General features: G+C 38.3%; 1 protein-coding gene across 1 annotated transcript; it reads right to left on the reverse strand.

Moving 5' to 3' along the window:
* Positions 1-2,306: 2,306 nt before the first annotated feature.
* Positions 2,307-2,921, reverse strand: LOC149189294 (uncharacterized). Its single transcript, XM_089410184.1, has 2 exons — positions 2,671-2,921; positions 2,307-2,589 (listed from the first exon to the last, which is right to left on the reverse strand). Exons 1-2 carry the CDS (start codon positions 2,919-2,921, stop codon positions 2,307-2,309), a joined length of 534 nt encoding a protein of 177 aa, XP_089266310.1.
* Positions 2,922-18,867: the final 15,946 nt, after the last annotated feature.

Here is an 18,867-nt window from a genome sequence, read left to right on the forward strand (position 1 = left end):
TACAAATGATCACCGACTTTGTACTCTTTCAACCTCCTCTTCTAGTCAACAAAGTTCTTTTGCCTATTCTGAGCGGCTTTTAAATTAAACCGTACTTTCTTAGCCATTTCCTCCATTTCCTTAAGCATTTTCGACCCTAACATCAATTTGTCTTTTGGTCCACCACAACTTGGGGGTGTGCAACACTTCTGCCCGTACAAAATTTCAAAAGGGTTCATTTGCAATGAAGTATGATAGCCGTTATTGTATGCAAACTCAACCAAGTGCAGATACTCCTCCCACTTAGTTGGTTGTTGCATTACATATGCCCTTAACATGTCTTCCACCACCTGGTTTACCCGTTCTGTTTGACCGTCAGTCTGGGGGTGATACGTTGTACTGAAATTCAGCTGTGTCCCTAATTCTGCAAATAATGTTTTCCAAAAGACCGATGTGAATTTCACATCACGGTCTGAAACTATTGTCCTTGGTAGCCCATGCAATATAAATATGTTCTGCATAAAAATATGGGCAATCTATACAACTCTGTAAGTGGATTGCACAGGTATAAAATGTGCTGCTTTACTCAATTTGTCTACCACCACCATGATGGAGTCATTATTTTTCCTTGTCTTAGGCAACCCTGTTATGAAGTCCATAGAAATGGTTTCCCACTTCCATTCTGGAATGGGTAATGGTTGCAATAACCCCGTCAGGTGTTGATGTTCTACCTTAATTTGTTGGCACTCCAAACACTGTGCCAAATACTCAGTCACATCCTTCTTCATACCCGGCTAGTAATATTCTTTTCGAAGTGCAGTGATCATTTTTTGATACCCCGGGTGCCCAACATAATGACTTCTATGAAATTCATCCAAAATTAGATTCTTAACGCTGTTTTGGTTAGACACATGCAACCTTCTCTTGTAATATAGCATTCCAGCAACATCCATAGTATAACCTTGCTGGTTTTCCTTGCTAGTTGACTATTGTACTTGATGTTTTAATTGCTGATATGTGATGTCTTCTTCTGCTGCCTTTTTAATCATACCTTCGAAGGTGCTTTTTCCCTCACTACAAGAGATCTCGTACAAACATTGTATTTTTCGACTTAGAGCATCCGCCACCCGATTCTCTTTCCCTTTCAAATACTTGATCTCGAAATCAAAACCACTTAGGAAATCCACCCATCGTGCTTGCCTAGCATTTAAGGTGGGTTGGCTAAAATAGTTGATCAGACTATGGTGATCCGTCAACAATAAAAATTTTCTTCCCATAAGATAATGTTGCCATATGTTTTAGGCGTGGATGATAGCTGCCAACTCCAAATCGTAAGCGGAATATTTCTGTTCATGTTCTTTTAATTTCCTTGACTCGTAAGCAATTACCTTCCCTTCTTGCATCAACACACCTCCTACCCCTTCCTTGCTTGCATCTGTGCACACCACATATTCCTTACTAGGATCAGTTATGCTTAGAACATGTACGGTGGTGAGTAGATGCTTAAGTTGCTCAAAAATCTTTTGGCATTCTGGGGTCCATTTAAAAGTTCTACCATTCTTCTATAAAGTTGTGATAGGATAAGATACTCTCGAGAGTCCTTCTACAAACCATCTGTAGTAACCGGCTAATCCCATGAATGATCTGATGTCCGCCACATCCTTAGGTACTAGCCACTCCATTATTGTCCTTATCTTTTCGGGATCCACCGCGATCCCTTCTTTAGTGATTATATGTCCCAAATATTGTATTTGTTCCTTAAAGAACTCACACTTGCTGAACTTGGCATATAACTAGTGTTCTCGGAGGGTTTGTAGTACCAATCTGAGATGCTCCTTATGTTCTTCCATAGTTCGGGAATAGATCAGTATATCATCAATGAAAATCAGCACAAATTTATCCAGATACTGATGGAATATGTTGTTCATTAAACACATAAAGGTTGCGGGGGCGTTAGTTAACCCAAAGGGTAACACCACAAACTCATAATGACCATATCGCATTCTAAAAGTAGTTTTAGCTATGTCTTCTTCTTTGATCCTGATTTGGTGATAGCCTGATCGCAAATCAATCTTAGAGAATACCGCTACCCCTTTTACCTGATCGAAAAGTTCATCAATACGGGGTAGAGGATACTTATTCTTGATTGTCAATTTGTTCAATTGACGATAGTCCATACACATGCGAAGGGTCCCGTCTTTTTTCTTAACGAACAATACCAGGGCTCCCTAGGGAGACACACTGGGGCGAATGTAGTTTTTGTCCAACAGCTCCTGTAACTACATCTTTAGCTCCGTCAATTCTGGTGTGCTCATTCTGTAGGGTGCTCAAGATCCCAAGGCTGCCCCTGGCATTAATTTGATAGTAAAGTCTATGTCCCTTTTAGGTGGCAGCCCGGGAATCTCTTCCGGAAACACATCAGCAAATTCTTGAATCACCAGAATGTTTTCCAATAGGGCTGTTTTATTTTTCGAGTCAGCATAACCCACTTGGATGGCATAAATCTGACATCCCTTCCTAATGCATTTCGCTAACTGAGAGGCGGTTATTGGCCGAATTTGTATGGGTCGCCTAATTCCTTGCAACTCCTGCCTTGCCCCAAGCTCATCCCTAAAGCAAATGGTTTTTTTTTTACAGTTAACTATGGACCAGTGTTTTTCTAACCAGTCCATACCAATTAGTACATCATACGATCCAAGAGGAAGCACATTTAAATCTGCCATCACTAGCTGTCCGACTATCCTGAAAGGGCAACCATTAAATTTAGCAAGCACTCGTCTCTTTGCCCCTGTAGCCAGCTGTACTAGCCAAGGGTCCTTAAATTTAATCGGTTGCAATCCACATTGCTCCACAACCTTAGGATTAATATAACTTAATGTAGCTCCAGGATCAATTAAAATTGTTACAACAAAGTCTGAGATCTTACATTCAAATTCCACCATGGTCGGCTGGTACTCCGCCTGACGATCTTCCAAAGTAGCATTAATCCTTGGTAAACTTCGTCCTACGTCACCGACTGTAGATTCTTCATGGATCTGGGAAACTTATTCGGTTCCCTTTAGTTGAGGGTAGTTTTTAATGTAATGAGGCCCACCGCAGCCCCAACATTGCACCGCAGGTCTTGTTGTCTCTTCACTGTCCATCTTTCTCGGCTGTTCACTGATTCTGGACTCATTAGTAGGCTTTGATCTGAGTGAATTCTTCTGTAAATTTCTGATGTTCTGTCCCTTGGCGAAACTCTTGTTACCACTACCACGATTCCTTTTGTTGTTTATAGTCATTTTGCTACTTCTCTTATCATTCCATTTTTTACCCGGGATTTCTCCCTTTTGTTTGCTTTGCTGGTAACAAATCCTGGCTTTACGTATTACTTCATCCATGGTCTTTGGATTGTCAAACTCGATTCTTTCCCTCATACTCAAAGGTAAATTACTGATGAACCTCTGTACTTTAGCATTTTCCTCTCGAATATAAGGCACGTAATGCAAAATGAATTAAAATGAGTAATAAATTCATCCATGGTTTGTTGTCTCAACCGCAAGTCATGGAATTCCCTGGACTTCTCATCATAGAAATGCTCGGTCAAGTATCTTTCCTTAAAGTACCTCTGAAATTTTTCCCAAGTTATGTTCTGTTCGCTTACTCCTCTTACAATTTTAACTTCTTCCCACCATAGGGTGGCTTTTCCCTGCAATTGGAAAATGGCCAACCGTGCCTTGAGGTTGTGATCATACTCATATAGCTGGAAATATTTATTCATATTAATCAACCATGCCTCAGCTGCTTCCTCCAATTCCCCATCAAAGTGTGGCGGTTTGATCTTGCGGAATCCTCCTTGCAACTTTATCCGTTGCCTTTTTTAGGTGTGCTGCTCGGAAGCATTATCAGATCGTTCCTCCCATTCCTCCTCCCTTCCTTCTGTCTCCTCGGGTCCTGTATGGTGATTTCGCTCCTCAGACTCCCTTTGCTGCTCAGCGCTGGGATTCAGTGGTTGCTGGTTTTGCTTGTCAGATAGGCTCTTTATAATCCTTTCCTGCTCCAGAGTTAACCTTGCGTTATCTTCCCACAGTCGGGCCATTTCATTTTTTAACTCCTGCACAGTCTCTAGTATTGCGAGATTCGTATTGCGAGCCTCTTCTCCAAGCTGTACCCATAATTTTGGATTATTTCCAGGACCTGTTATAGGTCCCTGACCCATCGTAAACCTACATGAGACACTGTCTGCTCTTCTCATTTGGTAGTCTTCTATTTTCCCTGTACTTAACCTAAGGAAAAGTGATAGAAGGAGGATTAATGCTTTAACTGTTTTTTTCCTAGAAAAAACAAAACTCTCAAAATAGAACTGGGAATAAACATGATTTCACTTTTATTTGTCTTTGCTTTTCTTTTTCTCCAGAGGCCACAATTTTTGAAACTTGGCTCTAATACCAATTGTAATGACTCGAGACCCGAATAATTTCTTCTTTATGGTATTGACATTACCAGAATTTACACGATACATTTACATCAATGTATACAATGATTAGAAACCTTAATAATTCACCAATTTCACACATCTGCATGCGGCATTGGATTTTTATGTTTCCAACGTACTAGTTATGAAGTTCATTTAATTCGCAGCTTGGGTGACATGCATGTTTTGTCCACGCGGCATTTGAAACATATGGTAACTTTCCTTTTGTTTTCCGTCATCACATGGCTTGGTTACGGGTGTCATTAACACCAACTGCCCATTTTGTACGAGACAGGGTAGACTGTCCAGGTCCCATCACTCGTTGGTAATCCCGCTTCAATCTACTGTGAGGATCGTCCCTTGCCATCCAACGGTGGCAATAGTTTTGCGGTTTCCAACCTATACTAGCGGGTTCTAGGGTGACGGTGCTCATTAGGATGGGCAGCTCCTTGCGGAGCCTGTTCTGGTTTGGTCCATGCATTGCAGCTCTAAGATTCGACCTATCAGTTCTTAGCTCATTTACCAATTGTAATGACTCCAAACCCGAATATTTTTTTTTTTTATGGTATTGACATTACTAGAATTTACACGATACATTTACATCAATGTATACAATGATTGGAAACCTTAATAATTCACCAATTGCACACATTTGCATGCGGCATTGGATTTTTATGTTTCCAATGTACTAGCTATGAAGTTCATTTAATTCGCAGCTTGGGTGACATGCATGTTTTGTCCACGTGGCATTTGAAACATATCGTAACTTTCCTTTTGTTTTCTATCATCACATGGCTTGGTTAAGGGTGTCATTAACATCGACCGCCCGTTCTGTATGAGGTCGGGCAGACTGACCAGGTCCCATCACTCGCTTGGTAATCCTGCTTCAATCTACGGTGAGGATCGTCCCTCCCCATCCAACGGTGGCAACAGTTTCGCGGTTTCCAACCTATACTACCGGGTTCTAGGGTGACGGTGCTCATTTGGATGGGCAGCTCCTTGAGGAGCCTGCTCTAGTTTGGTCCATGCATTGCAGCTCTAAGAGCCGACCTATCATTTCTTGGCTCATTTGCTGGCGTATTTGGGTCTACAATTTCTACAGGTAAGCAATCGTTTCTGAGATTTCATTTTGATTTCTTTAACTGAGCGCGACTCCTTTCCATTACGTGAACTCTTGACTCGTTCATGGCTTCACGCTACCCACAGGTTTGGTTTGGTATCCTAGAGCTTCTTGCAGCGCCGGAATGAATTGTTCTTACATTTGGTGGCTCAACTCACTTCAGGTAAGACCTACATCCATTTGTAGTTGTTTTCTCCTACTATTCTGTCGCGGTTTGCATTCATACCATTGATTCCTAACTATGCATTTCTTGGCTTGATTTTCATGTAGGTTGGGCGCCTATCCCTTACCTAAGGAAACCCTCCTGGAGCGTGTTCAAGGGTTCTAGGTATGAATGCCTTCTGGCCGAGGCCCTCGACTGAAGATTTTTTAATTATAGATTCGAAGGTCCTCCAGCACCCATCGAAGGGTAGTCCTTCCAGGCTTTGTACTATGTTGAGATTTGAGTGGGGGGCATGAGCTCCGAGTTTTTTTTGATTTACATGCATAACCTTATTTATTTATGGTAATGGAGTTTGGGCGTCCAACTTGAGATTTTATTACATTGCTTGGCCATTGTGGTGGGTCTATCTTATAGCACTGCTGTGCTTATTTATGTTGCGGCATCATTCTCTCTTTACTGTTGAAATGTGCTACTGTGAGGGTTTGGTGGTAAAATTAGAAACAGTCGTTTTATTTAATTTATGTCTTTAGACTGTTCTCTCCGTGGACTTCCCTGTGATGGATATTTATATGTAGTTTCTCTTCCATGGAGCCTTGGTCATGACTAGTGCTTGACTCTGTAATGTAATTTATTTACCATTTATATAAATGCACAGTCTTTTGTTTGGGTACACTACGTGTTCGGCACTTGGGTTTGGACCTATTTCCACTGTTGCGCGCATTCTGATGGGGAAGGTCCGTGACCTTGCCCTTAGAACGCAACCTTAAATCTTCTCCCGACAGCCCTGATGCTCTATTTATTTCTTTATTTTTTTTTTAACAATGGAGGGTTGCAATACGAGAGGGTTTTCAGTCTGGACCCAACCGAGGGTTACATTCTTGCCTATTCGAGGCTCAAACCCTGCTCATGGGACAACCTACCTACTGCACTTCAGTTCTGTCGATGGCTACAACGCACGGTAGTGGCTCTATCCCTATTTTTGTTAACATTAAGAAAGGCATGCTTGGTAGTGAACTCTGTTTGCTTTATTTCTATTAATTGTTTAGTCATGGAATGCGGAAAGTGCCATCTAGTATTAGCAATTGAATGAATTTTAAAGCAAGAGTAGTTTCTATTTTCACAGGTCTGTCTGTAATGTGCATAGTTTTCCTATAACATCGTTTTATTATAGTTTATTAATTCAGAGAGTCTTATTTCCTTTATTCCCCATTGCATGGTACTATTTTAAATAGTTACATACTCTCCTTTTGTCACAGAATCATTCTGCCTGCTTCCTAACAATTGTTGATAACACAAATGTTCGCTAATGCGAGTCTCGTTTCCCAATCCAAAATAGGTATAAAATGCATAGAAAGTTATATTTAAACTCTACACTGAGATAAACCCTCTTCTTAGCGACTTGCCCCTACTAATACCCTTCCAGAGTCTAAAGATCCTAAGTATATAGAGTCATCGGGTTCACTGCGTCTCCAATTTGAATATAATCCTAAGTAGACTGAGGCTCACAGAAATAAATTCTTCTATTTCAATTCAGGTATTGATACAGTCTAATGCTTCATACATGTGTTTTCTTCCAATAAGTAACTCTAAGAAAAAATTCACCTCTGCTTTCTGCAACTAGCCATCCACCCGACCATGAGATCGTCCTTCGAGACCAAATCTCCCCCTTGGCTTATTCAAAGACAATCAGTCTTTACAAGTTGCTTGCACTCTGCGCCCTTACCATCTGATCATCACCAGTCATGGTAAGCTCTTTCCCCTTCCTTATTGTCTGTCCTCTACAGCACAATTTTTTCCCCCTTCCCTTCCTTTTCCTGGAAGCCATCAACGATTGGGGGGCAGTTAGGTTTTGAAACTGTTTTATTTTAACATTAACTTCTCTCCTCAGAAGTTACATGATATCCCTATTACTAGGAAATCATTTCTTATTTTTATTCACTAATGACAAAATGTTAATTTATACAACAGATAATAACCATCATCCTTGAGTTTGTTTTTCTTTTTAACTATGGTAAATAAAATATTTACAATATTCTGGGCTATTACATTCTCCTATCGTGGGGTATTACATTCTCCTATTATTAATGTGTAAAGAAATTGTATTTTTCTATGAGTACCATTATAGATCTCTCTTGTTTGGGGATCGTTTTGTAAATTTCGTTTTACATTCCTCTGCGTTTTCATGTTTTGTATTTACTATGTGTGTTTCCGTGTTAAATTATATGGATTTATTTTTGTATTCATGAGTTTTAAATTTTTTAATTTGAAATAATGTTTTCTAAACTATTATAATTATATCTAAATAAAAGATATAGTTGACAGATTTAAATTTAGAGAAATAGATATATATGTTTTGGTAAATTTTAACAATTAAACCATTACTTTAATAAATCTGTTATCACATTAGCTAAAAAAAAATTTGTACACAAATTTGACTTTTATATTATACACTAATTTAGTATTGACTTGAATATCATTTTTAAATTAAATAATTATTATTAAATATATTGTAATTAATTAAAAATGAAAAATTAATACATATATATCATATTATATAATAATATATAGTATTATATAATTTTTTTATTATATGTTATTTTTTCGATTTCAAATTATATATATATATATATATATATATATTTAATTTATCCTTTTTTAACAACCACACTACACTAGCGAATTCATTAATGTTTTTAAGATTGAACTGGGATTTAATAATCTAAAATGCTTTGAGATATAATAATCTAAAATGCGTAACCATTCATTTGACCATTTCCTCAAAATTCATATATATTTGCACATTTATGGACACTAAATCTAAATCTGCATGATACCAGTGACCATTGATGAATTTCTACTTTATATTTTTCATTTATTTTTTTACTCAAAAGGTTTTGGTTATGTATTAGTAAGAAAATGTTTTGGTTATGTATTAGTTTTATTATTGTGTTGAAAAGTGTTTTACAATCTAGTAAAATAGATATAGACATGTTGTAATATAATATTATGTTTTATAAAAAAATTAATTAGTTAAAAGGAAATAAAAATAATTTTATGTTATTAATTTTTAATTTTTTTTTATTTTGATTTGGTTAAGTTATTATTAGTTTTTGAGTTGTAAGTTTGTGAGAATTTATTGTATTGACCTATGGTAGTTATGTGGAATATAACCAGTTAAAGAGGGAAATTAAACCAATCTAGATCCCTCTTAATTCCAGATTTAAAAAGTTTTACCAGGGATCAAATTTGTTGAGACGAAAACCTCTTTTTAAAGTGAAAAGAGATTTGATCCCTCTCAGGGGTTGATTGATCTAGAACTAATATTAATTTGGATTCGGTGTTCATAATATTTTTCCCATGTATTAACTACCCTATTTAAATCTTACATTACTAAATTTTTCAAAAATTCTTTTGTCATTTTTTAAAATTTTAATTTTTTGTTTTCATTTATATTTTTTTATAACAAATTAAGTAGACTTAATAATTATGGTGCATGTGGTTTTATTTTTCATTTTATTTTCCTTATTAGTAAATGTTGATGAATCATTAAAAAATTTCAAAAGCTATGGAAGATTTTATTTTTCTTCACAAATAATTTTAAAATACAATTTTTTTCTAAATTTGTCATTGCTCATTATGAAAGCTACCACCTTTAATAAAATCTCTATATGCAAGATCTCCTAAATCTGGCAATTGTGATGAAAGTTCTGAGTACCTAATTCTATGACATTGCAACTCTCCAAGTGATCTTACCCATTCCCTAATCTACTCCCCACCACATCTAAGGCCACTGCCTCACCGCTTTCAAAGCCAAAGGTTGAGGGGGCAAGGAATAAAGAACTTGCTCTCCAAAACTCATCCTAGAAAAATTCATCCCGAGGAAACATAAAAACACCATATTGTAGCATGGAATCGATGTTGTCAAATCAAAAAATGACTCAGAAATAAATCATTTGTAAAATGTGTTAATGCACATAATTAACAAATTATTCATCATTCCCTCATTAAGGACTTCTTTCCTAACTACTATAACATTATTTCCCTTTAAATTCATGGACCATGGGTGATGAAATCATTGTTCATAAATAATTGAATGAAATTGAAATGTTTGTCCTAAGAAACGATCTGGAACTGAATAGAAGAGAGATATATAAACTTTACCGGTAACGTTAAAATTTTTATAAGTGAACGTTCTTTAATATCAACGATATTATTACTTAGTAATAACAATTTTAAGAAAATATGTAATGTAATATTTTAAGTATAGACTATATAATATAGATAAACTTAAATGAATTTATATATAAATACCTATAATTCTAATATTCATATATCGGCTGTAAAAATCATCCCGTCCTCTAGTCCATTGCGTGGTACAGAGGTAATATGTCACATTCTTGGTGTGACACCCTTTATTATTATTATTATTGCCCATCATTTGAATTCTTATTGCGATATTGTTGCAAAACTTTGTTCACCATGGCTTGCATATCGTTATCCTTTTGTCCTATCCAAAATGCTATTCCCTTTTTCCAATCAGCTATCAAAAAAAAATTTCAATTTGGAGCGAAATTATATTTATTATGAAAAGGATAAGAAACACAATTATGAACATTTATCGTGTTTATAAAAATCAATTTAGATTCATCTTAAACACAGATCTAACATGAGCCGAGAAAGATTAAATTTCTTTAAATGCAAACTTATTTTAAAATGAAAAAAAAAACAGCATAGATCCATCTTAAACAGAGATCTAACATGAACTAGAAGAATCAAATTTCTTTAGGTGCAAACTTATTTTAAAGTGAAATAAATAATGTATAATTTATCATTATTTAAATTGTATTATTGAGTGCTATATATTTTTAAGTACAAGTTAATATTAATTCAAACTAAAATATTTTATTCATAATCTACATGGGATATTTTATTATATACAACATTAAAATATTTTCTTTTAACAATTTTTTTTTTAATTTTCTATATATAAATATAAACGAAGTTGATATTCACATATGGATCTATTTCGATTTTTTATTTTTTATTTTTATTTTAACAGGATGGTTGGAATAATGTAGAAATAAAAGAGTCTGAAAATATGATAGGTTTGTTGAGTTATATTCTTAGTTGTCCAAAAATGGAAATGTGATAAGTTTGTTGAATTATATTCTTAGTTGTCTAAAATTATTTAGATCAATGTGAGTTAGGAGACCGCCTTCAAGAGGTAACTGTTTTCCAAAGTAACTAAATTGTAGCATCCGAGTCTAGCAATCCCATAATTATAAAATGAGAAACATTATGATGTAATGAGACACAATATGATGTATTTGCAGTGAGCAAGTGACGCACATTAGGCCTGAATTAATAAAAGTATTATTAAACTCTTTGTTTTCTATTTTGATATCATAGTTGTCTGTTTTAAAGTGGTTGGAGTGGTGCATAAACCGCCCATCTAATATTGTTTGGCGTAATACTGCCGGGTCTTGAAGCCGTCGGTGAAATTACCTATTGACGCAGTTCTGCCTTGGTGGATGGTGAGGGCAAACCCAAGGTGTGGTTTTTCCGTTCATATGAGATCTGCGTGATAAAGTTTTTGATAGCCTGGTACATTTTGCTAACCTAAGGCTGCACTTTGAAGAGAGTTGAATGTCTTGGACACAGAAGTTTAGAATGTGGAGACTTTCCTCAGTGTGAAACTGTCGGGTCTACCTGTTATAGTATTTGTTTCAATCTGAGATCTGATGCAGAGGAGTGTTGAAGGCGTGTTGTCGTGCTGAGTGATAGAGTCGTGTGGATCTGTTGTTGTGTTGGGTGGTTCTTTGTGATAATTGGTCCTTGTTTTATTTTTTATTTCCCTGGAATTGGTCTATCAACCACTGATCTAATATTGTTGGGCATAAAACCATCGGGTCTTGAAGCTGTCGGTGAAATTACCTAGGGAGGCCATCAAAGAAATTACCAATTGACACAGTTCTGCCTTGGTGGCGGGTGGGGGTAAACTAAAGGTGTGGTTTTTCTGTTCATATGATATCTGTGTGATAATTTTTTTTGATTGCCCGGCACATTTTGCTAAGCTAAGGCTCCACTTTGAGGAGAGTTGAATCTCTTGGACACCTAAGTTTAGAATGTGGAGACTTTCCTCAGTGTGAAACTGTCGGGCCTAGATGTTGTAGTATTTGTTTCTACTTGGGATACGATGCAAAGGAGTGTTGAAGGCATGTTGCCATGTTGAGTGATAGAGTCGTGTGGATCTGTTGTTGTGTTGGGTGGTTCTTTTTGATAATTGGTCCTTGTTTTATTTTTTATTACCGTGGTTGTCGTCAAATGAGAGTTGTCACACCCCGAGGCCTAAGGTAGTCTTTCAACCGTACTTGGCAAGGTGCGGCACCACCGCACACTTTATTTTCACCAATACTTATGTTCATGGACTACGCCTAACCACTTGCCCTACTTAGTTTGTGTTTCTCAACCAAGTAATTATTATGTTTCCTTTATACCATTGAACACCCATACACCGAGGGGCAACTCACTAAATAATGAGTGTGCGCGAATATATATTATTAATCAACTTTCCAATATTACAAAGCTTCACAAGTATACTTGGGAAACACCAAGTTTGATACTTAGCCAAATTTACAACTTGTCACACCTTCGTGTGCCAACCAGAGTTCCTTGCCCAAGCTGGGCGGGCGCACCCTCACACGAGCTGCCAACCGCACTTCTCAACTGAACCTTGTTTCGTGCACGACGGGCGGGCGACTCCACCAAGTCACCAAGACACCCTCGTTTCACCTTCGTACAGCTTCACCAAAACTTCCACCGTCTTATGTTTACACGCCAGGCGACTTCGCCAAGTCTCCACCCGTGCTCCTCGTCTACACGTCGGGCACTCCTACCCACGCTCTCACCCAAGACTGAGACAATGCGTTTACCTCCGTGCGGCCTTGCCCAAGGTTGGATGCATAGAACAACGCCTTCCCTTCTTCGTTGCGACTACACCTTAAATCTGCGCACTTCTCCTTTACTCAAGTTCAATGACTGAAAAGTTCGATGCCAAATGCCTCCATGCACTGTTTTATTTATACGGATGGAAGGGCGAGTGGAGCTGCCCAAGCCGACTCGTCCTCCATGTAATGAGTGCCCCCTACTCCATCACAAATCCTTCATTATGTGTGTTGGCCTTTACTTGAATCGTAGGTCAGCCAGTCGGTTAGCCAAGCATGTTCCCACGCTATAAACACTTTACTCATCCTCTCCTCATGCGCATTATAACATGTCTCTTCGCACATCGGTCGTACGACTTCACACCTCACATATTTTCCCAACCGCTCGTCTGCCAACAAGCCGTCGCACATCGAGTGGGCGTGCTAAGGAACCGCAGGTCCTTACATCCTCCTCCACCTGAAATCGTTGTCATCCTCGACAACATCCCATCCTAGCATCCATCCACCAAGATCATCATCAACAACTGCCTCATCCTCGGTCCATGATATCGTCTCTTCCACATACCACAAACATCCCTGCAACATATGTAGAACTACCATCTCCATCATGTGTTGTCCCATCCTGTGAATTGTCCTCCTTCCTGCCCGCCTGATGTCAACATCTCTCTGGTACACTGCTAGCCTCCATGACTTGAACTAGTCGAGTGATCAGTCCAACTGTCATGCTCAAATCATAAGAATGTCCATCCTTATGCCTTCACCAGTCTATCACAGATTCTGCCACATCCTGGACTCACCACGAATCTCTTCCATGCTCAGGTCCATGGAAACTCCATCCCATCTGCAACATGTCATGATGCTTAATGCCGAACCATTCCTACACCATCTGTCATACCTGCTCAACCTGTTCTAAGGACTCACTGCCATGAGCAGCTAACAATGAGCCCCATCTTCTATGTCCTCTAAGAAGATGTAGACGGAGTAGAGCCTGAAGGCTCACCCTCACTAATAAGCTCAATCCATCTGTTAGGATTCTCTATCTCCATCCTCTGCAGATTTGCAACCCGATCCTCCTCTTGGACATTCGGTCTCACATAAACCTCCTCGTCATCATCATCATCCTCCACTTTTTCTAGCCTTCTTGACAAATCCAAGATACTATCAGAAAGTGTCATGATAACCAATGACTGCTTGGTAAGCTTTGCCTCAATAGTGGACAACCGCTTACTCAGGTCTTCCATGCGCTTCTCATCCTCCATCTGCATCACTGCTAGTTTACAATCAGGCCTTGTCACACCAATGGGTACATCTTCCCTTCCATCATAGATCTACAGCTTCTTCAAATGAGGAACAATCATAGCATCATATTGTTTCAAGAATTCCATCCCCAGCATAGCCTCATAGTCATCAATGCACACTATAGTGAAGTCGACTTTCCCGGTCCACTCACCTAGTGTTGTGTCCACTCTCTCAACTACACCAAGAACCGAATCAGGAGGAGAATTCAACGTCTTCATTTGTGCCTTCACTGATACAAATTTCAGCCCAATTCTTCTCGCAACATCTTCACTCATGAAGTTATGAGTAGCGCCACTATCTACCATAGTGAGTGCCTCCATACCTCCAATCTTTATTTGAACATACTCCAAGTTGTTCCTTTCAGGATCTCTCCGAGAGACCACTTCCGTAGCAGCAACAGCTCCAAGAATCTACATCATCCCCACATAAGGTTCTTCTTTCTTCACATTAGATTGTGCAATAACAGCCACTTTCGGTCTAGAAGGACAATTCTTCATCGTATGTCGTTCAGCACAAATCCAACACTTCAATGACTTCTTTGTCTTCTCATCCGACTTTGAAGCTTCATCCTTCTTCTTCTCTTTTGGCTTATCGGACTTCTTCTTCCTCTCATCATAAGTCTCATCATAAAGCTCCACCAACCTGTCCACAGCAGCAAAAGCTTCCTCAAGTGTTTTAATCTTTTGCCTCTTCACTTCATTGCGTGCCCAAGGTTTCAATCCAATAATGAATTTGAACACCTTGTCCCTCTCCGCCATGTCAGGAAGTTCCAGAACCACACTTGTAAACTCTCACTGATATGTCTGTAGGTTCCCTGTCTGCTTAATAAATTTAATCTTCATCCTTGCTTCCCATGTTTCATCCTGAGGACTGAAATGAGCCTGCAAAGCTTTCTTCATATCATCCCAAGAAGTAATGTCATCAGCATTTCCATTGGCAATCTGATCCATCCGTCTTCTCCACCACATGTTAGCATCTTTTGTAAGGAATTGAGCAGCCACTTTCACCTTTGTCTCATCACTGGATAGACCCAAGCATTCCAAGTATTGCTCCATATCCCATAGAAAATTACCAAGAGTCTTCGCACTTCTTGTACCATCATAAGATTCTGGTTCCTTGACTTTCACATGAGACACTCCTCCACCTGAGTTATGTCTCACGACCTTCTTCAACACCACGATCTCATCATTTGCACCGTCAAGAGATTTCTGCAATTTCAAGATCTCTGCCAGACCTTTATCCCTTGCTTCTCCAATCTCCTTGACTTCAATTTCAAGTTGTGTACACTTAAGATCAGTGTACTCATGCCGAGTTGGGAGTTCATCAAACTATTCCCTCAACTGCACATGATCCTCTAGCTCTTTCACGACTAGATCCATCTTTGTAAACCAGTAAGATTCCAATGCCTCCACTCTCTCTAGTAGTTTTTCAATAAAGGCCTCGATCGCATTGTAGCTAGATTCACCCGATACCACACGAGATTCACCTGCCATTTCTGCTTCCTTCTTCCTTCTTTGTGATCGAGTATCGACCATCCAACAACTTCACCAAGTTTCTTGCAACCTGAACGAACCCTTGTTCCACTTGTATGTGAAACAACTTCCTTCACCTGCAAGTACCTACTTCACTATCACCAGCTTCCAAGCTTCTTCAACCCTGAATACCACCTGTCAAGCTCTTCACCATCAACCAAGATATCAACTCCTTCCGCAAATCCCCTTTGCACTTCACCAGGTTCCTGCAAAACCTAGACCAGCTTCGATACCGCCTGTCATGCCCCTAGGCCTACGGTAGTCTTCCAACCGTACTTGGCGAGGTGCGGCACCACCGAACACTTTCTTTTCACCAATACTTATGTTCATGGACTACGCCTAACCACTTGTCCTACTTAGTTTGTGTTTCTCAACCAAGTAATTATTATGTTTCCTTTATACCAATGAACACCCATACACATTCATTATCATTAGCAATTATAAATGAAGAACACAATTGCACAGTATAAAGGGAGGGGCAACTCCCTGAACAATGAGTCTACCTGAATATATATTATTAATCAACTTTCCAATATTATAAAGCTTCACAAGTATACTTGGGAAACACCAAGTTTCATACTTAGTCAAATTTACAACTTGTCACACCTTCGTGTGCCAACCAAAGTTCCTTGCCCAAGATGGGCGGGCGCACCCTCACATGAGCTGCCAACCGTGCTTCTCAACCAAACCTTGTTTTGTCCACGACGGGCGGGCGACTCCACCAAGTCACCAAGAAACCCTCGTTTCACCTTCACACAACTTCACCAAAACTTCCACCGTGTTATGTTTACACGCCGGGCGACTTCGCCAAGTCCCCACCCGCGCTCCTCGTCTACACATCGGGCACTCCTAGCTACGCTCTCACCGAAGATTGAGACAATGTGTTTACCTCCGTGCAGCCTTGCCCAAGGTTGGGTGCATAGAACAATGCCTTCCCTTCTTCGCTGCGGCTACACCTTAAATCTGTGCACTTCTCCTTTGCTAGAGTTCGATGACCGAAAAGTTCGATGCCAAATTACTCCACGCATTGTTTTATTTATACAGATGGAAGGGCGAGTGGATCTGCCCAAGCCGATTCGTCCTCCATGTAATGAGCGCCCCCTTCTCCATCGCAAATCCTTCATTATGCGTGTCGACCTTTGCTTGAATCGTAGGTCGGCCCGTGGGTTATCCAAGCATGCTCCCACACTATAAACACTTCACTTGTCCTCTCCTCATGCGCATTATAACATGTCTCTTCGCACATCAGTCGTAGGACTTCGCACTTCGCATATTTTCCCAACCGCTCGTCCGCCAAGCCGTCGCACATCGAGTGGGTGTGCTAAGGAACCGCAGGTCCTTACAATAGTGCTCAGAGCAATAGAAAGAATTTGATATGCTAAGTTATCCAAATGCGGTTGAGAGAGCTCTGACAGCTGAACAACTGTTAAAGTCGAGGCTTGAAATGTGTGATGACATCACTATTTTGTTTGGAAGGTTACGTGGAGTTTTTCAAACACAAGGTCTTGCTTTAAAAGCCTTATTATTTTCTTGATCCTCTCTGGAATATTTCAATTAAATTAGAATACAACAATATTATTATAGTGTTTTTAAAAGGTATTTAAAAAGAAAAAAGATTTCATGTATGGAGACTTCTTAAAAAGTTAGAGTTTTTTGGTACAAGATTTTTTTATGATGCCGTAAAAAATATATGGTAAAAAGTATTTGTTATGAGATATATATATATTTTTTTTTCAGAAAAGAGGTTTGGATATTTAGTGTTTTTTAATTAAAAGAAAAGAAAGAGCAGTTTAACGAAATAATTGTAAGTGTGGTGTAAAAGTGTAAATTTGCAATAGCGTGTTATGTGGAGGAAAAAATTGATTGGTGAGTTGTCCATGAATTGGTAGTTGATTGTGGGGAAATAAATTGTAAAAATAAAAAGCAGCATGCATATCAATGATGGGTCAGACCAAGGAGAATTACGCAGTGCTAGAGAGAACTAAAATATCTAAGGATAAAGAATCGAAACAAAGAGCAGAAGCTACAGAAAAATATGGAATGTTTCCAGTGGAAAAACCCATATTTGAGAATTAGAATGTAGAACTAGACTAGATCAATGATTAATGCTAGGACTTCTTGGTTCAGTAGATTTATGGGAATTTGTTCAAGAAGCTTCTATAAATCCCCAAGATAAGAGTAGAAGTGTAGTAACATTGCTTCTCATTATATCAATGTTGGATGATAACATCTTGTATAGTATTTTGCATGAATATGGTGAAGTAAACAATGAAAACATATTTTGGTACATTCTTGAAACAAAGTACAATGAGAAAACTCATTAATATGAAGGTGAATATTTTGTATCAAATCTACATCTAGGTGCAGAGATTGCACATAAAACGTTGTGGATGACTCAGCAACAACTGATGAATTGAAGAAAGAGAAATTTGCAATAATATATGATAATGGATAGTTGTTTATGAAAATAAATTGCAGGTTATCAGAAAAGAGGTTGATTTATAAATTTTTGTTTGCTTTTGATGATCAAGTGGTTGATGATAACTTTATTACAATATCAGAAGCGGAAGAACATGACTAGGAAATTGTAATAAGTTTGATTATGATGAAAAGATAAAGCTAATTGAAGGATGGCTGAAGTTGATTTATAAATTTTTGTTTTCTTTTGATGATCAAGTGGTTGATGAGAACTTTATTACAATATCAAAAGCGGAAGAACATGACTAGGGAATTGTAATAAGTTTGATTATGATGAAAAGATAATGCTAATTGAAAGATGGCTTGAGAAATCTTTTGTACATATTTATGTAGGATTGAAAGAAGAATTTGGCATGGTGAAGAACACAATGAAGAGTCCTTGAATGATGCAGGTGACATGGAAATTCAAACAACAGTTGATATATCTAAATAATTCCATGGGATTTTGATGCAGTAGAGTTTTGAAAAAAATAGGCATTATTATAGGCTATTGTGGCAACAATCCACTGAACAAGGTACAAATGAAGGTAATGACAAACCACAACATCTAACTTATGCATATATTGAAGAATGTAATGATAAAACACAACTAATTGAAGAAAAATTCAAGCCACAAGAATCTGATGAGGTACTACTGCACAATCATATCATGCAATTAAAGAGGAATACATTAAGGAAGAAGTGTTATTATCATTTAACAACAAAGAAAGTCAAAATGAAATATTTGAGTCATATTTGTAAGGCTACTGAGACTTAGACCAACATGCCTTGTTATGTATTGTAGCAAATCCATTTATCCATTAAGGGGGGATGTTAGAACAATGTAAAAATGGAAGAGTTTGGAACTCTGATAGGTAGGTTGAGTTGTTATTTTAGTTAGGTTTGTTGAGTTGTTACTT

Source organism: Pinus tabuliformis, chromosome 3_1 (genome assembly GCF_031772625.1).
Source record: "Pinus tabuliformis cultivar Carrire ecotype Pingquan chromosome 3_1, CPIR1, whole genome shotgun sequence".
In the NCBI taxonomy this organism is placed as follows: domain Eukaryota; kingdom Viridiplantae; phylum Streptophyta; class Pinopsida; order Pinales; family Pinaceae; genus Pinus; species Pinus tabuliformis.